Source organism: Eptatretus burgeri, chromosome 7 (genome assembly GCF_056783735.1).
Source record: "Eptatretus burgeri isolate ZD-2024b chromosome 7, Ebu_testis_v1, whole genome shotgun sequence".
Lineage (NCBI taxonomy): Eukaryota > Metazoa > Chordata > Myxini > Myxiniformes > Myxinidae > Eptatretus > Eptatretus burgeri.
The window spans coordinates 86910540-86933830 of NC_140967.1; the positions used below are offsets into that span (position 1 = coordinate 86910540).

At 45.6% G+C, this 23291-nt stretch overlaps 1 protein-coding gene across 6 annotated transcripts in view; it reads left to right on the forward strand.

Moving 5' to 3' along the window:
- The window catches only part of LOC147023687 (uncharacterized), a 39959-nt gene extending 23800 nt beyond the window's left edge, over window positions 1-16159 (forward strand). For 4 of the 6 annotated variants that reach the window (XM_085889410.1, XM_085889412.1, XM_085889414.1 and 1 more), the window contains exons 9-13: window positions 1754-1845; window positions 3299-3479; window positions 7236-7344; window positions 13446-13629; window positions 14111-16159. In XM_085889410.1, coding sequence (XP_085745536.1) covers window positions 1754-1845; window positions 3299-3479; window positions 7236-7344; window positions 13446-13629; window positions 14111-15540 — 1996 coding nt within the window. In that variant the 3' untranslated portion in view covers window positions 15541-16159. The remainder of the gene's footprint in view (window positions 1-1753; window positions 1846-3298; window positions 3480-7235; window positions 7345-13445; window positions 13630-14110) is intronic. The other 2 variants (XM_085889411.1, XM_085889413.1) reach the window with 1 other exon arrangement.
- Window positions 16160-23291: the final 7132 nt, after the last annotated feature.

A 23291-nucleotide genomic window follows, 5' to 3' on the forward strand; every position in this document is an offset into this window, starting at 1 on the left:
CTTGGCTTCCTTATAACTTTCATGTGCAGCCTCTTCTTCCACCGTATCCTTTGCCTTTTACCATTCCTTCAACTTCTTCCTCTTCTCTTCAATCGTCTTTCCAACTTCATCATCCCACCACCATGTTTCCGAGTGCCTCGGTGGTCCTTTTGTCCATCCACATACCTCACCAACGGCTCCCAATAGACTAGCTTTCATTGACATCCAACCACTTTCAAGCTCAACCACATCATCCTCAACCATACTCAGCCTCTCTCTTAATGCTTCCTTCACTGTCGCCTCTTTCAACCTCCACACCTTCATCCTCGGTTGGTACTTCACCCGCCGAATTCTCCGCGCACCTTTCACCCTTGTATCATAAACAACCAGGTGGTGCTGCGAAACAGTCTCCTCCCCTGGGATCACCTTTGTGGCCCGGAGGTTTCCCCTATCTCGCTGACGCACCATCAGGTAGTCAATGGTTGTCGTCGACCCACCTGACGTGTATGTAATAAGCTTATTATTCGCTTTCTGGAATTGAGTATTACAGATCAACAAATCAGCTCCATCAGCAAACTCCAAGATCCTTTCACCTTCTCCATTTCTCACACCATATCCATAACCCCCATGGACTCCCTCAAAACCGTCTGGACTCCTTCCCACATGTCCATTCAAGTCTCCTCCAACCACAACAACTTCCTCATCTTTCACATTTTCCATCAACTTCTCCTCATCTTTCACATTTTCCATCAACTTCTCTATCGCACACCAGGAACACAGGGAGGAATTTGCCAGCCAGTCCTTACAGGGGAACAAAAGTAAGAATATTGTTCTCTTACGTTAACATACCTGTCCATTGCAGTTTGGAAGATGCTAGACCGCACTCACAAAAAAAAATGACATTGCTGTGGAGAGGGACACAAATCCAGAGATATTCATTTCGAAGGGGGTCAGTGGGGAGGGAGGGGAGGGAAGGCAGCACCTCAAATAGACCACATCACCACCAGCACAAACACTCGGTCTGTCAAAGTGGGGTATGTAACCAGGGTGACAGATAAACAAATCTCACAATTTCTGTTAGACAAATGATATCTGGTCATGAAGCAGTTACTTGGAGGGAGATCATTAACATCGGAGTGTAGGTCTCTGGTGTTCGCAGATCAGATGTGAAAGTGTATGGCTGTGCAAAGGGGAGAGGTGTGGTTGGAACCATGGGATTCGATGGCATGAGTCGGTGCAAGAGGGGCTTTATCGGAAAAGGTGGACCTGCTGTGCGTCTGCATTTACGATAAGGCGGCATCGATTTCGGAATACTGGAATCGGCATTGTGGGGACATGCATCACCGCTTGGGGAGGTCGAAGGTTTTCTTTAAAATTGTAATTATAATTGAGGGGTGGCAACAGAACAGAAGAATGTCGAGGCAGACCATCTGTCCAAATCTAATCACCTGATTGATTAGGTGACAAAATTTGAGGCATGGGGTTTTAAGATGCAGAAATTGGCAAACAAATGTTTTGTTACTTGACTTGTGGCAGGTGCACACACCTTATTCACAAATGCTAACAGCAGGTGAGAACAATTAAGCTGATTGACGGAGCTTGGTTTGTGGAAGAGTGTAGACGTGCCATCTATTTAATACATGTGCCAGTATGGCAGCAGTACATTTACCCCACGCCGTTTATATCATGTACAACACGAGCATTGTCACAATCTGCCTCCTTTGTTGTGTTGATTCTTGATGAAATGTTTGCAATGTCATCTTGCCTGTCACAGGAAGGATTTTGTGCCTGGCTTTTTGGATTATGCACCATCTCCGAATATCCCAGCCACACCGGACGCATGGCGTGGGATACCTCATGAAAATGGTGAATTGGATATCCTTAACTTATTCTGAGCCACATGCGAGGTCCATCTAAAAAGTAACGGGACTGACTTCACAGAAATTTTATTCCAAAAAATATATTGAAATCACAGCTTGTCTCCTTCAAAATAGTTTCCCTACAGTCTCACACACTTGTCCATCCTCTTCTGCCACGCTCAATGCACCCCCGGAAGGCTTCTTCTGGAATCGTCCGGGGCTCCGTCGTCACGGCCCTTTTGATGGCCTCCACATCAGGAAATCGGATCCCCTTGAGCTTGGGGAAGAGGAAAAAAATCACAAGGGACCAAGTCTGGCGAATACAGGGGTTGCTCCAGAGTTGGCACGTTTCTTTCCACCAGAAACTGTCGGATGCTCAGGGCACTGTGAGCAGGGGCATCGTCATGGTGGAGCACCCAGGCGTTGTTCTCCCATAGATCCCTCCTCTTGTCCCGGACTGATCTCATGAGGCGCCGGAGGATCTCCTTGTACACGTATTGATTCACTGTTTGACCCTGTGGTCGAAACTCGAAGTGGACGATGCCCTTGATGTCAAAAAACGCGATGAGCATCACCTTGACCTTCGAGTTCGACATCCTTGATTTCTTTGGTCTTGGTGATGCCGGACTTTTCCACTGACGACTCTGTCGTTTGGTCTCGGGATCGTATTCGAATATCCACAATTCATCGCCAGTAATGACTCTCCCGAGCAGGTCTGGATCGACCTTGAGGCGCTCGATAATGTCTTGACATACGGTGACTCTTTGCTGTTTCTGGTCCTCGGACAACAGCTTGGGGACCATCTTTGTGCACACCTTGTGCATTTCGAGATTTTCAGTGATGATGCTCCAGACAGTGTCCTTGTTGATGGAAAGGTCCTCAGCAATCATCTGCACCGCGAGTCGACGATCTGCACGCATCATCTGCTTCACATGCTCGATGTTGTCCGCCATTCTACTCGTTGAAGGTCTTCCAGACCGTGGATCATCTTCAACCTCCTCCCATCCCTCTTTGAACCTCTTGCGCCATTCAAGTGCACGTGTACGTGACATCGTTTCTTCCCCGTGGACTTGCTGCAGCATTGCGAAGGATTCGGAAGGTGTTTTGCCAAGCTTGGCAAGAAACTTCAGATTGGCTCTCTGCTCACGACTCATAGTGCGACGACTCAGACGAGACAACGTGTAAAGCACACAATCACACAATGAGCGCGGTCAACCATCACTAATCATATATATTGCTGGAATGTTGCGAAAGACTGTGACATTCAAGTTGTGTAAGTGGAGCACACAGCAGGCTCAGTCCCGTTATATTTTAGACGGACCTCGTATTTATTAGTTATTTTTTAAACCTGATTGGCTCCTTTTTACATTGCACTAAAGTTTTACTCGTTATTTTCCCAAACGTTTGGAAAGCTGGTATAGCCTTGCCATTTTTAATGGGACATCACACCACGTTTCCAGCAGCGTGCAGCGTTGATGTGCTTTGCCCAAGTGAAGTCCAAGTTCTGAGGATCCCAAACAACTGCATGGATGTATTATCCACTCCATCTCTCAGTAAGCGCACGCGGCTCAGGCTCGGTTTCTCAGCCAAGCGGCGCAAGAAGGTTCGAAATGGCCATCGCAAGAAGACTACTCCCCACATGTACGTCAATTTTTTGGCCACGACGCTCTGATTATTATGCAATTGCAGAGATTTCTTTCACGTTTGTCCCACATTTATCATGGCTTCATCTTCTTCTTCTGCTTGTGAATGCATGTTGGACCGGGATTCGGTTACAAATTTGGCCCACGAGTTCTGGTTGCCTCGTGACTGAGCTGCGGTCGTGCCGTTGATCCAGTGCACCTGCACATAAAGGCAGAAATTTGGCTGGGGTACTGGCACACAATAGCCTGCTCTTTTTTGGAAAGGACTGGAAATTTTTTGTTGTTGTTACATCCAACAGCAATTTATAGCAAACGGGACACCCGGCTTAATCTCCGTCCAAAGGATGGTGCACTCATCGATTTGACGCTCCGCCCGCAAAGTATCAGGATGGCAGTTTGTCGTCTTATCAGGAATCAAACTCAGGTCATCCCCCATCGTTACCTGCATCCTTTGTTTGTCCATCTCCTACCTTCTCCCTCCGCCCTGCCATTGGAGTTTCCCCTTTCTCCTGATCTTCCCCTTGTTATGTTGTTTTCTGATCTGTTCTGTGTCCTAGCTCTTCCATGAGCCTAGACAATGTGTTTAAAAAAAAAAACTAGTCTGTACTGCTCAAAGGTAAACTTGCAACCTGTGAGCTATCCTTGCATCCTGGGGGATCATTTAATATTCCTCCCGAGGGTATTACCATGGAGTATTTATTTGATTTATTTTACTCCCCTTTTGTAGTAATTCCTCGTTTGGTAAATCTTTGAGCTTATTAAAGAATAAAGCCAAAAGATGAGTAAATGCTTGAAAAGGTAACATTAATTTATTTATTTTTGTCACGTGCATCATAAAACGATCAGTGAAGTTGAACCCGCACTCATTGTTTCCGATATAATTGTAATAAAATGACAGACCGCTGAAAGATTATCAAGTCCAAAATTTCTTAGTACATTTTTTGACACAACTTCGCATCCCAGTTTTAATTACCACATTTCCAAGATGCTGGCAAATGTTGTCTTGTTCCATGGGACATGATGGTGAAATTAAGTTTCTGGTGGACACAAATGTCAAACCAGCTGATTTCTTCGCCTTTTTTGGGGGGGGGGATATGAGCTCGATGTGTTGGTGATTCGTGTCTCTCATGCGGAGTACGCTGTCGACGTATCATTATTTGGATAGTGGGGTTAAGAGTGTGCTTTCCAAATTTGCAGATGACACAAAGCTTGGAGGTAAGGTACATCACAGGAAGGGAGTGATCAGCTTCATGGAAGTCTTGATTCTTTCACGGATTTGCCAAAAGATTGGTAGATTCATTTTAACGTTTAAAGCAATGTCAGGTGCTGGATAGGTAAGAACAATGAAAATTGAGATGACATGCTGCACGGGACAATCTTGGAGCGTGTTACACCGAAGAAGGATGTGGGGGAGTGGGGGGGGGCGGGCGGTGGAAGGCATAAGCAGACAAGACGGTGCCATGCAGATACTGGTAGAACCAAGAAGGTTTTTGGTTATTCATCATCACTCGTAGTGCTTGTAATTGACATTTTAATTGTGTGCTCTGCCTCTGTTCAAGCAGGCTCTGATCCTGAGTCCGAAATTCTCCACAACTCATCTGCAAGTGGCCGGAGTGGTAGCCTGATGGTAGTCCTTCACCTCCTGATTCAGGACAGACTTGATGTGGGGGTAGAGCTTGAGTTCAGAAGTGAGAATGCGCCTCAAAGATGAGGCTGAGATCGCCAGTTCTCGGGAAGGCCGATGGGATTTATTAAGACTTTTGATAGCAGAATCTCTCACAAGATTAATGTTTCCTTGGTAACACTTAGTGAGCAGCCACTATTGCCTTTATTTTGCACTTCCGGCCACTATATTTATATACTATATTATATATAGTTTTTTATATACAATTGAGGGGAGTCCACAGTGTTAACGTCTGTCATGCAATGTGCTGTAAGATTGATGATACTTCATGACCCTCGGGGTGGTGACAGATGCAGATCATATTTTTCCTTCGTCTTTGTCTTCTATCATAAGTTTGTTGGTTGAGGACAAGATGGTTCGACTTTGATTTTAATGTATCAGATGTTTAGAGAATGGCCTCGTGGTTCCATGTTAAGTCTGTCTCAGGATTGTGCTTCCCCTTCCATCCCTTCGCTCGCTCAAATGGCACCCCAGTCGACTCTGCTCGTGATAAGCCAGAATGCCACAATTCTGTGTTTGCTTCCAAATCTTGTGTCCCAGCCCCTTACTCTCAATACACCTCCTTCCCTGTCGTTCCCAAATGCTCCTGGGCGCTGTCTTTTGCACCTGAGAAGATGGAGAAGGTTCTTTAAACCCTCGACTCTGACTCTGCTACTGGACTGGATGGCATCAGCTCATGTGCCCTAAAAACCTGCTCGACTGCTCTTGCACATCCTCTCTCTGCCATTTTCACCGTCATTTGTGTTTGGTCATCTTCTGTCTGCTTGTAAATCCACCAGCATCACTGCAGTGCATAAAAAGGTGCAAAAATTGATCCCCTTAACAGCAGACTTATCGGCTTACTTCCAATCAACAGCAAGGTCATGGAATCCATCATCGCAGATGATATGAAATCCTTCTTTTAATCCAACAACCTCATCTCGGATCACCAATTTGGATTCAGACCAGGTCATTTTACCTTGGACATGCTGCTTCTACTCTCCCAACAATGGGTGGAGGCCCTCAATGTCAAACATGAGATCAGGACCTCTATCTGGACATATCTCATGTTTTTGATGCAGTCATCCTGCCTTGCTCTCGAAACTCTCTGCTTCTGACATCCAAGGCTAACTCAACACTTGGCCTACTGACTACTTTTGTAGCCAATATGTGGTACTCAACGGAACGGCACTGCTATCCGTTCTCCCTGAAAAAAAACCTCTGGGGAACCCAACAATCTACTTGCTTAACATTACTCTTCAAAATGTTCATTCATTCAAACTCTTGGGTCTTACGATCAGCCATGATCTTGCTTGGACAAACCACTTTTAAAAGTTGGCCTTCAAAGCCAGTCGTCGACTTGGCATCCTCCATCGTGCAAAGTCTTTCCTTGGCACATCTGAACTTGTATCTATCTACAACGCCCTCATCCGCAAGTTGGAGTACTACTCTTCCCTTTAGACGAGTGTGCCTGTCTCACAAGTTACTCAGCTTGACGCCATGGGGACCAAGGCCTTCAAAACCATTGGAATCTCCCACAATGAAACTGAATCTCTGGGCCTTTCCATGCTCTGTCACCCACCTCCCTCGTTCATCCCCTGTGTCCTCCCCTTGCCCTCATTCTTCCCCCACATCCCTCTATGTGTCCCCCAATCCTTCTATTGGTCTGTCTCTCTCTGTCTCTGTCTCTGTCTCTCTCTCTCTGTCTTGTTCCTTTTCTCCTGTTTCATCCTGATCAGGTCCTTGTTCTTGCTGCTCCATGAGCCTCGGCCCTGTATAAAAAAAAAAAAATACAAAAGTGTACTGGAAATGATAAAGTGTCTTCAAAATGTATAAGTTCCATTACTCGACCAACAAGAACCATTGGATTGGTTAGGTGGGGGAGAGAGAGAGGAAAATAATTGGAAGCTTTCGTATGGATCTGGTGATTAATCCATGAATTTCAATGAAATGGGGAATCCTGTCAAAAACTAAATACGTTTGAGAAACCTTGTGAAATCTGTGGCGAATCACATCTATTTTTTCTGACCTTGTTGTTACTGTGTTGTGCGTTTTTATTTATTTCTCATTTTTAATTCACCCGTGATGCAGCGTGGCAATAGAGAAGGGAGAGTGCCCCACCCAAGATGCCATAACCAATGACAAACCTCGCAAGTCTCTCCGCATTCGTCTCAACCGGTTGAAGAACAGCATGGAGCAGGTGTGTGTGTGTGTGTGTGTGTGTGTGTGTGTGTGTGTGTGTGTGTGTGTGTGTGTGTGTGTGTGTGTGTGTGTGTGTGTGTGTGTGTGTGTGTGTGTGTGTGTGTGTGTGTGTGTGTGTGTGTGTGTGTGTGTGTGTGCGCGCGCGCATACACAACAAGGGAAAACTCTCACAACTCTTATAATGCTGTGATCCAATTTTATTTCTTGTGTTGATAATGAATGCTCTTTTGGTTGATCAATTCCACCAATGTTTTGTTTAAGCCATTCCAACTCTGCCTTTCCACCATGGGGGCCTCGTCAAAGCCAGGCTCATGAATGGTTCTGAAATTATTGTCGTCGGCGACTTCTCACAAAGGCGGAGCTATGTTTCACGTAACGAGGGTATCATGGCGGCTGAATAGTAAATGCCACTTGGGGTTGATGATGACACGACAATCTGTATTGTACTCCAGATTTAACCACGTGGTATTGGTGATGCTTTATTCGCAACTTAACATTTGTGAATACACTTCCAAGCAGCTGCCAGCCACAGAGCTATATTGTAAGGAAGCAAACTTGCCTTAACATAATATTACAATGAAGATGTCACCAATATATTTGGTTGTCGTGAAAGTTGACATGATGAAGTGTTTGCACTTTGTTTTTACATTGGTGAGACTCTGACTTTGAAAGGTGTCATCGTTATTGTACATAATTGCATCACTGTTGAAAAAAAAAAAATTTGTTCTATGCTGGTGCATCAGATTGCGAAGATAAATAACACTGGTCAACAACAAATTTGTTGTCTGCATTTTTTAAGCTGATTTAGGACGAATCTGATGCGCTGAATCCAAAACTCACATTAGTTTTGTTCAATCAGGTCAAGTTTTTGAGATATGGCCACATGTCGTTTTTTACATTTTTGTTCACATGTACGCATGTGTGGAGCATTTTAGAAGAAGTTGGTGGGGGTAAAATGTCATGTCAAATAATTGCACAGATGCCAACCCTCCCGATTTCATCGGGAGGCTTCCGAAAATTCACCCAAACTCCCGCCCTTACGATCACTATCCTTATCCTCCCGAAATTTTGATATTTTTGCACTGTTCACTAATCAGAATGTACTAGTATGAGAATTGAATGAAAAGCATCGTCTGCTACGTATAGCATGTGGTAACTCCATAACGTTCGCTGCTACCAAATTGTACGTAAAAAATTGCAAATTCAAATGAGGAGCAGCGAAATATTGGGTCTGGATCTCGCTTATGCGGTCATGCACTGAGATATAGTGCATGCGGTATGTGTGCAATACAGTGCATGCGGTATGTATGCACAGTGTATATGCATGCGATACGCTCACTGCATGCAGCTGGGCCCCGTACCAGCCCGGCGGTCGCGACCACCGTGCGGTGTTTAACAGCCGCTAGAGTTCTACGAGTCGCGCTGCAGCTGTGGAACATCGACATCGAAGTTACCGATGCTTCAAGCCCTCGATGTTGATTACGAAATGGCAGAAAAGAAGCTTACGAAGACCAAGAAATGGTCTCAGAAGTACAAGACCGAATACAGTCTCCAATACCCGTGTATTCGAAAGTCTGAAAGAGGAATTCATCATGCGTATTGTACAGTATGCAGCGTTGATATTTCAGTTGAGCATGGAGGTCGCGATGATATTCGGAAGCACGTTGGAAGCAAACGGCACACAGACATTGCAAAGGAGAGATCTTCGAGCACGAGTACCGGTACACTTCTGAATTATTTCACCAAACAAGGGACAAGCGAGGAAGAGGATGTTACCCGAGCGGAACTTCTCTTTAGTGGATTTATTGTGGAACATAACTTGCCCATATCAGTCTCAGATCATGCTGGACCTCTATTTCAAAAGATGTTTCCAGATTCAAAAGTTGCTTCAAAGTATGGATGTGCAAGAACAAAAACTTCAGCAATAATTGGTGAGTTGTCAAATGTTACTGCTTCATCTATTGCCGATATTGCTAGACTAGCTCCATTTAGCCTAGCTACAGACGGTAGCAATGACAGTGGTGAGGCCCAGCTATATCCTGTCCTGATTTCGTACGATGACAACAGTGCTGGGATTGTGGAGCAGGTTTGCTAAGTTTGCCTGCGTGCAAACAAGATTCCACTGGAGAAAACATTTTCAAACTGCTTGATCATGAGTTCAGTGACAGGAAAATTCCGTGGGGAAATTGTGTTTCCTTTTGTGCTGATAATGCCTCTGTCATGGTGGGCAAGCACAAAGGAGTCGCTGCTTATATCCACAAACAAAATCCAGAGTGCTACATCATGGGATGCCCTTGCCACATGATGCACAATACGGCCAAGAAGGCGGCTCAGGCCTTACCCATTGAATTAGATGACTTTCTCATCGATATTTACTACTACTTGGACAAAAGTAGTAAACGCGTCAAAGGAGTGAAAGCACTGCAAGAACTCTGTGATGCCCCGACACACAAGATTCTGAAGCATGTCGCAACAAGGTAGCTGTCCCTTGGTCAGTGCCTAGACAGGCTGATTGAACAGTGGGAGCCACTTCGCCTCTTCTTCAAAGAAGAAGTACGAAGAAAAATGCAACCAACTGTAGCCAAGACTCTAACAACGAGCAAGAAGGACGGCACTGTATCTACTGCCAGTACTGGCACTGCAGGATCAAGCACTAGTGGAGCAGCATTCACCACTACCACTGCAGTATCTGCTGCGAAGAAGACAGCAGGGACAGCACCAAAACCAATGCTGAGAGCAGGTAGCATCACCGGCCCTTCATCACGTTCATCTACAAAGCAGATCCCTTCAGAGTCGAGAAAGACTGTGATAGTCCCATCTACAGGCAAAGAAGGACCCAAGTTAAGTTCTGCTTTTGCCAAATCACTTGATAGAAGCTCAGCAAAACCTTCGAATCAGAGGTCTTCTTCCTTGGCTGCACCTACCTCAAGCTCTCTCCTCAAACGTAAAATTGGATCTGGTACTACGAGTCTGACCTCTTCTGCTGGCAGTAAACGCAAGTGTGATCGCCCTGCGGCTCAGTGTACTACGAGTTCTACAACTAAAAGCACATCTTCCTCAAACACTGTGCAGGAATCTAGAGAAAAACGTGTCAACAGGATGTTCTTGTCTCCACAAACAAAACTCTATTGTTTCTTCCTTCGATATGCTAACAAGCTTTTTTGAGAAGGGGAATCTTCTGCTCCAAAGAGACGAACCCTGTATTCATCTCATGCACGGAGAATTGAATGGTCTTCTGAAAGATATCTTCGTACGGTTTTTGAAACCATCGGTGTCATCGGTTGCTCTGGTAAATGTACCCTTCTCTGACAGAAATCATCAGAAGAATGATGAGGACCTCATGATTGGGAACGATGCCAAACTGAATATAAGGGAACAAAGGAGTCTCAAGAAATCCACCTTCACTCTGAGTGAGTCAGACATCCAAGGTTTCTTCAGTGCAGTTCGCTCATATTATGTGAAAGCCTGCAATTACATCTTCAAAACCTGGCTGCTAGATGATGAATTAGCCAAGCATGCTCAGGTGCTGGATGTTAAGCTACACCAAGAAGTGGGGTTTGACTGTGTGGAGTTTTTCATCAAGAAATTCCCCTGCCTGTTCAGTGGCGGTGATAGTGACATAGACAGTCTTGAGAGTGAATTCGCTCACTACCAGGCAGACGCCTCCATAGCTACAATTGCTACTGAGACAGTGAGAGTGGATGAGCAGTGGCATCGGATTTCACAGCTCACAGATCCCTGCACTGGTGCCAAGAAGTAACCTAATTTGAGCAAAGTGATGAAGGGAATCTTGGTCATTCCTCATTCGAACGCATCATGTGAGCGGGCACTCAGTCTTGTACGGAAGAATCATACTGAATTTCGTCCCAATTTGAGTGTCAAAACCCTGGAAGCTCTCTTAATTGAAAAACTAGCTCATAGCACCCCTTGCTACCAGAGAGAATACAGCAAAGACATAATCAGAAGGGCTAAAAGAGCCACACAGCTGTCACTCAGCAAAGCTGCCATGGAAAAAGCAAGCAGCAGTAGTACCAGCCAGTAAGGTAAGAAAAATATTGCTTCTTTTGTGCTTTTTGTTAATCTTTGATTGTCCCCTAACTTACTAATATTAACATACATGTAACATTAAAAAGTGCACAATTTTCCCCTTTTTTTTGTTCAAAAAGTGGGAATTCTTAACATGTTAAATGCTCCAAAATAGGGCTCAGAGGGCACTAGAGAGCGTCTAGAACCCCAGAGCTTCCAGGGCCCTAAGGTGGGCCCTGGACCCCGCCGCAAGGGTCGAGCGCTCCGCGCTCGAGATGTGCGCTTAGCGCACATTATTTGGTGTCGGTTGCAAATCCTCCCTAATTCTGATTTCCAAAAGTTGGCATCTCTGTAATTGTTTTGATTGGAAATAATTATTTTAATGACAAGAAGTATTCAGGTACGATAGTTCTGGGTGATTATGTCGAAAAGGGATCAGTGTGAAGTCATAAAACCTCAAAATCTTCCAAAAATTGGTGAGGCAAAGCATAAAGTTCGTGGATCAAAACTAAAGTTAATGGGGCAGATTTTGTAATAATGTGATACAAAAAAGTTGTATTTCTTGAAATAACGAACTCTGAAGAATGTACAATACCTACATGCGCCAATTTATGACATGCGCTTCTGCTCAAGCTTGGAGTGCCACAGTACGAACCCAAAGATTGGAGACTGTTCATTGACAGCAGCAAGCGATCACTGAAATGTGTTCTGCTACACAACGGCAACCAGTTTGCCTCTGTACCCATCGCTCACTCGACTACACTGAAGGAGAAGTATGAAGCCGTGAAGTACGTGCTGGAGAAAATTGGTTATGATCAGCATAAGTGGTTTATTTGTGTTGACCTGAAGATGGTGAACTTTTTGTTGGGACAACAGTCTGGCTTCACCAAGTACCCATGTTTTCTGTGCATGTGGGATAGTAGGGACCGTGCTCAGCATTACACGAAGAAGGACTGGCCTGTGCGGGAGGAATTGGTGCCATGCAAAGAAAGGAACGTCATCAACGACCCTCTGGTGGACAGAGACAGAATACTCTTCCCACCGCTGCACATCAAGCTCGGCTTAATCAAGCAGTTCACCAAGGCTCTGGACAAAGATGGTGACTGCTTCACTTACTTGTGCCAGGCTTTTCCAGGATTGACCATGGAGAAGTTGAAAGCTGGCATCTTTGATGGTCCTCAGATCCGTCAGCTCATCAGAGATCCAGAGTTCAAAAACTCAATGAACGAAGTGGAACTGGAAGCGTGGAAGACATTTGTTTCGGTAGTGAAGAACTTTCTTGGCAACAATAAGGCCAGAAACTACGCAGAACTTGTCAACAACATGCTGACTGCTTTCAGAAACCTGGGCTGCAACATGAGCATCAAGATGCACTACCTATTTTCACATATGAACCGGTTTCCTGAGAACCTGGGTTCAATGAGTGACGAGCAGGGGGAGAGATTCCATCAGGACATGAAGGAGATGGAGACCAGGTATCAGGGTCGCTGGGACGCAGTCATGATGGCTGACTACTGTTGGAATCTGAAGAGAGACCTCCCTGCCGCTGAACATTCCAGGAGTTCGAACAAACGGAAGTTCAAGCCCTGAAGTTTGAACAGTGGTGACGCAACATGCAATTTACTTGTACTTACCTTTATCAATGCCCACCATTCAGATGACAGTAATCAATGTTTCTATCATGTAATCAATAAATGTTGTTGGCAAAACATTTTTTTTTCTTAAAAACATGTTTAGGATGATATGTGTTGACAAAAATCAGTTGATAATGCCACAAAAATGTAATTGATTTTGTCACAAGATCTGATTTTTTCAAATCAACTTAGCACAAAAACCTGACCTGATGGAGAGAAACGGATGCCATTTCCTGATTCAGCAGTGCCAGAATACCCTAATTCACTTGTAGAAATCTAGACAACATTCAGAAAGTAAAAAATTGTTGACCAGTGTAATAGTTGTCAAAGTTTTGACGGTCTTAGTTAATAGAGTGTTTGCTTGAAATATATCTGTTTGCACAGTTTAAGATTATCTTTGTCTCTCTCTCATACTCCCACTCCCTCTCTGGCATTGCAGCCTGTTCACAAGACAAAATGTGAGCTGCCCTTGCAAGGTTCTATGAGCTACACCACACATGCCGTTGAGGAAAATGTGGGCCGTCGTTTGGCAAACTGTGCACTGCATGATGGTTTGGACACACTTATCCGCTTTCCCAACCCTAAGGCTCGTCAATGCAGCACCTCCTTATGCAAGCCACAAGGTAGGCCTACGTAACGCATATCCTCATTTTAATTGGAGCCTTTTTGCAATGTTATTTGTGAGGCAAAAGGTGGCATCGGTTTGGAGAGAAAAGGTCAAATGTGGTTTAAGGAATGATTGAAGGGATCAATTAAACATTTGTTCATCATTGAATCGTATATGCAACACCATGTCGCATGGCTTTTTCGAGGCTCTTCACATTGCTGAACTCTTCAAGGATGACTTGGGCCAGGAGTAGGCGATGAACCGTAAGCTAAGAACACCTAAGTTCCTATAGCTTTGGGAGCTCTCCATTCCATTCCATTTTGCCTCCATCCAGCTTCATTGCAAATGGCTTACAACATGCATTCCATGTCTGGGTCGTTCACGCAACTGAGGCTATTAGGCTTGCTGTATTAATCCAGCTTTTGGAGAGTCTCTGATTTGCTTCACCAATGGCGATGTGCTGTTGTCAATAGTGCTTTATGCTCTTTGGGTTTCAGGTCACCAGAGCCAAATGATGTCTGCTGCTTCTTTACATCCCGTCGGTGCTACTGCTTCTTCTGTGGACGTTTCTTGTGACACGGACACATCAGAGACCTCCTCCAAATCTGCATCTGCTTCTGCGATGGGGACTGACCTAGAGTCCTCTCCTTATCTCCAGAATTTTTCTGTTTCCTCAAACACTCCTTTGAAGAGTTGCACGCAGCGAGCTTTCTTGAAGTGCGATTCCATCTGCCTCCTTGCTGACCGACGTAACAATGAGGACTCTGTGGTTCCTTTATGCAGTCGTGAACTCCATTTTGAGAAAAGGAAAGACAACAATTCAGAAATGTTGAAGGATATCCACGTTGGTCGCAAGAACTTTGAAGAAGGTGTTGTTGAAAGTAGAGAAGTGACTGAGAGATTGAAAATTGGAGGAGGGGTTGGGGGTTCTTCGTATAAGATTGATGATGCCCGTTGCATTCAGCTGGATGAAGAGTCCAAAATGGATTCGAAGGAAAAACGGTTGGATGCAATCGGTATTGTTGAGGAAGCGCGGCATGTTGTTGAGGAGCAGGAGTTAAAAGAAGAATACGTTTCGTCAAAGCCAGGGCCTGAATTTTCAGAACGCAACGATACCCCAGGTAATATTGAAAAGGATTTGAACTTCCAGAAAAAACCTGACTGCAGCCTCATGAATGATCTCGTGTCCAGCATTAGTGACCTCATGAAGGACGAGTCCCAAGTAGCTCTCAAGCAGAATGACGTCATCCACACATCGACATTTAAAAAACGTTTGTTGCTTTTTCGCAACAACGATGACAGCAACACAGTCGTGGGTAGTGCGATGCGAGTGAAGTCACGCGTTGCCCGGCGGTTGTCGTGTGAAAATCAAAGAGTTTGCAGCAAGGTTGCTGCCAACATTCAAATATATGATAAGCTTCAGGAGCAGCAAAAATTGAGTGTGCGGAGTCCAGATGTGTCCCCTCGCATCGAACTGCCCGTGCAGGAGAGAGTACGCACGATAATCTCACTCTGGGAGTCCGGCCAGCTGGAGGATTCTCAAGCTCCTGATAAAACACCTGTCAGAAGGAGCAGTCGAATAAAAGTGAAGGGTGCAGCAGGTGTGTCTAATTCGGCTTTTATCGGGAGGATTAAATCTCATTATAAAGATGAGAATTCCTTCACCGGTTATGCTGGAATTGCGACCAGAACTCCGCAGTCCGTTGCCCAGCTATGTCCACCTGAGGTTACACCTAATAATAAGGAAATTATGAAGCAACGCCGTGTAAGTGAGACACGTGCATTGACCCTTGAAGATTGCACAAACCAGCCACAGAAGCACCAACCGTCCAACCGCTACCCAAACGCTCTAACGCCACGGAAATCATACTCAGCCGCTCCATTCATGCGTCACATTGAGGGGAAACCTTCAATGGATTGTTTGTAAAATCAGGCCCTCCGATGGTAATGCCCGCGGAGCAAGCTCAGCAGCTGTGATGGTCAGTAAACTGTAATGCCTCATTTTACATATCCTGCCTTTCATTGTTTGTTTTAACTCACAATGGTTGGCATGGTGATTTGGTCAACTTGTTTGGGGTTATTTTTTTGTTTTGTTCGAACTTTTTTTTTTTTTTTTTTTTTGCGGTATTGTGACCACATGATTTGTACAAAGCATTTTTTGCTTGTTTTGTAATGATTTGTTCCGTTTTAAACTCCTCCCAACTACTTGAACATCTCGCGTCCTTAAATCTTCTGCATTGTATAAATGTGAATACTGCATTCCAGGAGATCTCAGCATGTTTGCATCTGCTTATAAAGCATACTGTTTGCATTTATAAATGCATGGTAAGCCAATTTCTTTTTTTGGTGTGACTTGACGAAGCAGAGTTTCATGTTTACATTTAAGTCGCATCTCCTAAAACGTTCACCTGGTCTCTGTCTTTGGGCGATTGGAATTGGTATTATTCTTTTAATTAGAACTAATGTTGCCATTGAAATTGCACGCTCTAAAAATAGCAACCGTGGTGAACCCAAAAACGTTTCAATAAACTTTCTCTTATACCTTTGTGAAATGTTTGTTCATGTATTTAGCGCAAACAACTGAAGATGTAACGTTGCATCAATAATTACAGATTTTTGTGTGGAAGTGCAAAAGTGGCGTTGAGGGTTATTTCTCTGAAATAAGCTCATAGAGTGGGTCCCGGTGTCCAGCCATCTGTATGGATGTACGTCTGTTGACATTTGACTAAAACATCATCTCACAAACTACCCAACCTATATGGACCAACTTTGGTACGATGCATCAGGACAGCAAGGTCTTATGGGGTTGTGATCCCCATGCGGATGTGCCCCCTATAAAGGACTCTCACTATGTCTCCCCGAAAGGACCGTTTGGAACACCCCCCCACCCTCCCCCATCTACTTTCTCAATCATCTGGAAGAAGTCCTTTCATTCAAGCTTCTGGGTCTCACGAGCGGGGGTGGTAAAAGAGGCTTTTTGCCCCAAAATACTTCTTATTTTATTCAAGAATCTACTTCTCAGAAACCGCCAAACAAAACTCGCCACGAGGCATCAGGACCGTGCCCTCATCTAAAGTTGTGCTCCTCATGGCTGTATCTCCCTCTGGTGGCCACGGGTACCTTCTCCCCGAATCCCTCATTTTCACGAAACCATCTCCACATATACCTGAGCGATCCGGACCAAATTTGGTGCAATGCATGAGGACAATAAGGTCTTCATTCGGATCTGCCCATTTAAAGTGGGTAAAGGTGGGGGGGGGGTTGCCAAGTATTGGTGTTTCATTCAAAAATCTTCTCAGAAACCGACAACCAGATCCAGACCAAACTGGTCATGTGACATTATGACCATGCCTTAACTTTGGGTTGTGCTTCACATAAGCATATCTCCCTTGGAAAGGGGGATGACGCACCTTTTTTAAGCAGATCCCTGTAACTACAGACCAATCAGTCTTCTCGCATTCATCAGCAAGGTTATGGAATCCATCATCGCTTCAAACCTTAAATTCTTCCTCATCTCCAACGGCTTGATTTTTCGATCATCAATTTCGTTTCAGACCAGGTCACTCGACCCTGGATATGCTGCTTCTGCTCTCCCAACAATGGATGGAGGTCCTCAATGCCAGACATTATATCAGAGCCATATCCCGAGACATATCGCGTGCTTTCAATATGGTCTGGCACCATGCCCTGCTCACCAAACTCTCTTCCTGTGGTATCCAAGGCCATCTCCACTCATTGCTCACAGACTTCCTCTCCTGTCACAGTAACGTGTGGCCCTAAATAGAGCTCTCTCATCCCCTCTTCCTGTCCAGACTGGAGTTCCTCAAGGTAGCGTTCTGGGCCCTGTTCTTTTTCTGGTTTTCATCAATGATCTCTCCGACTCTCTGGAAAATCCTCTATATCTCTTTGCTGATGACTCCACCCTCTGCCGTCCCATCTGTCATCCCTCAGACCGGTAAGCAGCAGCTTCTTCGCTCTCTGCAGATCTCGATAAAATCACAAACTGTTCCAACATGTGGAACATGTCTTTCAATCCTGACAAATCTCACACTCTCACTATGTCTCCCCGAAAGGACCGTTTGGAACCCCCCTCCTCCCCCATCTACTTTCTCAATCATCTGGAAGAAGTCCTTTCATTCAAGCTTCTGGGTCTCACGATCTGCCATGATCTTTCCTGGAGAAAGCCACATATCCAACCTGGCCTCCAAAGCCAGTCACCGACTGGGAATCCTCCATCGTGAAAGTCCTTCCTCGACCCACCTGAGCTCCGGACCACATGCAAAGCTTTCATCTGCAGCCTGATGGAGTACTGCTCTCCCCTCGGTGCTGGTGCTCCTGCCTCCCACCTTTCTCGGCTTCATGTTGTGGAGACCAAGTCATTTAGGATCATTGGCATCTCCCGCAGTGAGACTGAGTCTTTGGGCCTCTCACTCTCTCACTGCAGGCAGGTCGGTGGTCTTTCTGTCTCCACCATCTCCTCTCCGGTCTCGCCCCCCCCCCTGCTCTGCCTGCGATATGTCCCCCCCCGCCTCCCAAATTTCTGCAGGGCACTCAAGGTCCGCCAGTAACCCCCTTCTGGTAAAACTACCAAAATCACGAATCACTGCTCACCTTCACTTTTTCATTCCTTCATTTTTTTTCCCGCCTTTGGAATAAACTCCCACACTTTCTTCAATCCCATTCTTCCCTCCAGGTCTTCAAAACAGCTGCTCATCACTACCTCTAATCTTCCCCCATCCAAAACCACGATGTTTTCTACCCCGTTAATCCACCCCAAGCCCACCTCCTTCAAATTCCCTGCCTTCCTTCCCAAAAGTTCCCTGTCATGTAAGGTCCTGAAAGTCCCTGTGGTGTCCATCTTGTGTACCCCGTATTCTCTGCCCCATCCTTCTCCCTTCCACAGATCTCCCAATGTCTCTGTTCCCCACTGTTTTGTCCTTCCCTCTCCCACCCCCCCCCTCTTTTGTGTTGTGTTTCTTGCGTTACACGACTTGTGCGGCTGCTGAATTAACCCGGAGCCACGCCAAGAGACACCCGTGATTGATCTAATTCATCCGAGCATACCGTTAGGACACGAGTGGGTCTCGCATGGTTTGAACTGCTTTTCCGTCAGAGCAGATCCATATCCGGAACCGATCGATCTGATGGTCTGATAGAACCAGCCAATTCACCCTGGGCCTCTCCTCGAATCAGAGGCCCAGGCCGAGTTCCAGTCGCCCACTGGGACTCGGCCTCTGTATGTCGTCGTTCCTAAAGGCGGCAAGTCGTCCGGTAAGTTCCATTTGTGTGTTGATTACCGAAAATCGAACTCTGTGACTGTCACTGATTTTTATCCCATTCCAGCAATTGACTCAATCCTCAAATTTCTCTGTGGGTGCAAGACTTTTTAACTTATTCAATATGTGCATTGGCTATTTACAGATTTCCACTGCTGAAGACGACGATGACCAGACCTTTTCCATTCGTGGAGGACTTCCGTTTTCGTGTGATATGTTTTGGTCAAAAGAATGGTCCGTAAACCTTGTAGCGTTGGAGAATATTTTGCGGGAATTAATTGGCAAAACATGCCACGTGTACTTTAAGATTATTGTTCTCTACCACCCCGTGAAAAAAAACAATTGGGCGCCTTGGATGAAACATTTAAGAAGATTACTTCGGCCGGTCTTACGCTAAACCTTGAGAAATGTAGTTTCTTCACGTCAGACATTGAATATCTTGGGCACTGCATCTCTTCAGTTGGTATTCACATGGTGAACACAATCCCTTTTCTGTCGGTCATACTATAAATACCACCCAGAGACAAACACCGCCAGCACATGGCCGGAGATGAACATCGTTCGGACATATCCGGAGACAACCAAACACGACCCCGACAGTTCTGGAGACAAACACCGCCTGGACACGTCCGGAGACGGACAGAGAGAGAGAGAGATGTGTTGGCGGGTGCTGCACTGTATTAAGAGGGGGTGGAGCGAGGATGGGACAGACAGACAGACAAAGAGAGAAGTGGGGGGAGGGGGTTAGCAGAGAGAAAAAAAAAATTTTCATCTCACACAACTGTGAGAAATACCAGAAACTCCACAATGCAAGTACGGTGCCTCATTTGCACAAAATATTATAAGCGGTAAAAGTAAAATGAGTTCCGGACATAACTTCAGGACGATCTTTATTTGGACGAACTTTCAGCCAAATGAGCCTTATTCTCGGTCTCCAATAACACGTCTTCAGTTGGAGGCAGAGATCGCAGATCCCTTTGCTAGAAGCAAATAAATGAGCACGGAGTTTATCTAAGGACGTATCGTCTGCTCTGCCATAAAGATCACAAAAAAGCTGCGAGCTTCACTGGTCAACTCATCATTCTGGCCTGAATCAGTGAGGACAAAACTCGAAAATGCTGGCACTCTGCCTACATGTTGTAGTGTAACTGTTGCTGCCCTCTTTTTGCCCCATCTGAATGGATAGCTGACCGAATCACAGCCTGACAAGACGTAACAAGTAAGCAAGGTGTCAATTAACTGCAAACGGTCCTTATCCACAGCTTCACCCAGTGACTTCACCAAGTCATGAAGAGGGAGGAAGAGATCATTTTTTTTCCACCCAGAGTTGTTTGATATTCATTAGCCTGGGAAAATAGTACAATGATAGCAGTATAATGTCCGTGTCAGTCGCCTGAATGATCACAACACTTTCATCTGGACAGTTCGATATATGTGCAAAAATTCTAGTGTCTGCCTCCTCATGGGAAGGACAGTGCAGCTCACGAATGGCAGTTGCTCCATTCTTTGTGACACGTATCGCATCTGGTGAAATTCCTAGTGCCAGACTGAAGCCATCAGGCAAAGAGGCAATTGACCAACATGATGAGAGATATGACAGTAGATTTGCCTTGTTACATGGACTTGACAGGAATCCTTTCCATGCAGGAATGGCCAGAGTGTCCGCAGGACCATACTCGGGTGAGCTCACATCCATTTCCCGTCTGTGGCGTTTGTCCCCCTTTGACTCTGCAGGCCAAAGTCATACCTATCCCCAATGAAGTGTACCTCCTGACAGTTTACAGGTTTCATACTCATGATTTTACTCTTGTACCTCTCTTGAAGTTGCCCGAATGTACTCGCACCTAGAGTCTGAAAACGTTGGATGAATGCCATCGCATCAATAAGATGAACTAACTGTGATGCACAACCGATGGGCAATTCCTTCAAACCCACCCAATTGCAGACTTCCTCTCCTGTGGCAGTCAACGTGTGGCCCTAAATGGAGTTCTTTCATCCCCTCTTCCTGTCCTGGCTGGAGTTCCTCAAGGTAGCGTTCTGGGCCCTGTTCTTTTTCTGGTTTTCATCAATGATCTCTCCGACTCTTGAAAATCCTCTATTTCTCTTTGCCGACGACTCCACCCTCTGTCGTACCATTTGTCATCCCTCAGACCGGCAAGCAGCAGCTGCTTTGCTCACTGCAGATCTGGATAAAATCACAAACTGGTCCAACACGTGGAACATGTCTTTCTATCCAGACAAATCTCACACTCTCACTATGTCTCTTCGAAAGGACCGTTTACAAACCCCCCTCCCCCATCCACTTTCTCAACAATCCTCTGGAAGAAGTCTTTTCTTTCAAGCTTCTAGGTCTCACTATCTGCCATGACCTTTCCTGGGAAAGTCACATTTCCAACCTCGCCTCAAAAGCCAGTCGCCGACTGGGAATCCTCCGTCGTGCTAAGTCCTTCCTCGGCCCTCTTGAGCTCCTGACCACTTACAAAGCTTTTGTCCGTAGCCTGATGGAGTACTGCTCTCCCCTCTGGGCTGGTGCTCCTACCTCCCACCTTTCTCGGCTTCACGCTGTCGAAACCAGGGCATTTAAGATCATCGGCATCTCCCGCAATGAAGCTGAGTCTTTGGGCCTCTCACTCAATCACCGCAGGTTGGTCGGTGGTCTTTCTGTCTTCTACCGACTCCTCTCCAGCCTTGCCCCCCTTGCTCTCTCTGCGATTTGTCCCCACCACATTTCCACAGGGCGCTCAAGGTCCGCCAACAACCCCCTTCTGGTAAAACTATCAAAATCACGAATCACTGCTCATCTTCACTCTTTCATTCCTCTTTTTCCCCGCCTTTGGAATAAACTTCCTCACTCTATTCTTTCCCATTCTTCCCTCCAGGCTTTCAAAACAGCTGTTCACCACCACCTCTTATCTTCCCCCATCCAAATCCTCGATCTTTTCTACCCCCGATAATCCACCCAAGCCCACTTCCTTCAATTCCCCTGCTTTCTTTCCTGAAAGTCCCTGTAATGTCCATCTTCTCTTCGCCATGTTCCCCGTCCCATCCCCATCCCTCTCCCTTCCACAGTTCACGTAATGTCTCTGTTCCCCACTGTTTTGTCCCTTCCACTCCCGCCCCTCTTGTCTCATGCCTCCTTGCTGTGAGTTGTGTGTTAGCTCTCATACGAGCCTCGACCAAGGTATACAAAAAAAAAAAGAAAAAAAAAGTATGACATGCCGTCTTTTGATTCAATCTGTCACAAAACGACGGCGACTTTTGCTACATACATGTGAGATTGTTTGTTTGTTCCTTGTACTTCAGCAGTCTGGGTTTGAATCTTGACCAAGCTTTTAGCTGTCATCCTGGTGTTTTTCATGCAGGGTGATGCATTGATACGTATACCCTCCATTTGAAAGACATTAAACTGTAGGATCTACCGGCACAGCACTCGGACCTACCATTCAACTACCAGCACTGGTGCTATGTGGATGTTCGGGAACCCCCTCTGTGTATTTAGCGAAGAGTGGAGGAGTTATCACCGGTACCTTGGTCACGTGCCTGCCAAAACTATCTCGCCAACCTGCACTTTAGCAAGCATGTCGTGTGTAGCTATAGGAGTTAGGAACCGGCACATTTTTTTTTTGTTCATTCCTATGTAGCTCAAGGCTGCAGGGTAGCATCTTTGGCTGAGGGGGTAGCTGTGCCACCTGGGGCAATGCCCTCTGCCGGTTGGAACAGGAATTTGTAATTTGTTCACGGTGCCGGGGATAGCTCGTCCTACTCTACGCTGAGGACACCATCAGATCTTTAATGTCCACCAACTAACGCCGACTGACGGAACACCAAGTTTAACGTCCATCCGAGGAAGGGTACACACATTGATGAATCACTCTGCCTGTAAAACACGGGGATGACAGTTTGTGGCTGAGCCGGGATTCAAACTCGGGCTACACAGCTTAGAGGGAAATGTGTGTGCCTCTAGGTAGGAGTTGAGGGAGGACTTTGTCTTCCGGTGAAATGAAAACTGATTATTTTGATTCAGGTTTATATGTTATATTGTACTTATAAATTTATACGACATTTGTGTGTCTCGGACTGTTGAGTGTCTGTTTCGCAAAACGTTTATAACATCTATGTGCATGTAATTGAAATTTTTCATCATCGGTTTTCAGCTTCACATGCCGTGGGTAATCGTTTTAAGGTCGATTTCCATTGAACCCCAAGCTAGAAATAGTTCTAATAACATAAGAGATCAATACAGTCTCACTGCCTCTGGAGTAACTTGTACATAGTTTGTTGCAAAAACCACATTTTCCAGCTAAATGGTTTAAAAATTGCAAACCTGGATGCTCCCACTCCGGTTCCTTATTCCCTCCCCCATTCCCAGGCGGTATTCACCATGCGGATCGTGTTAGTCCCT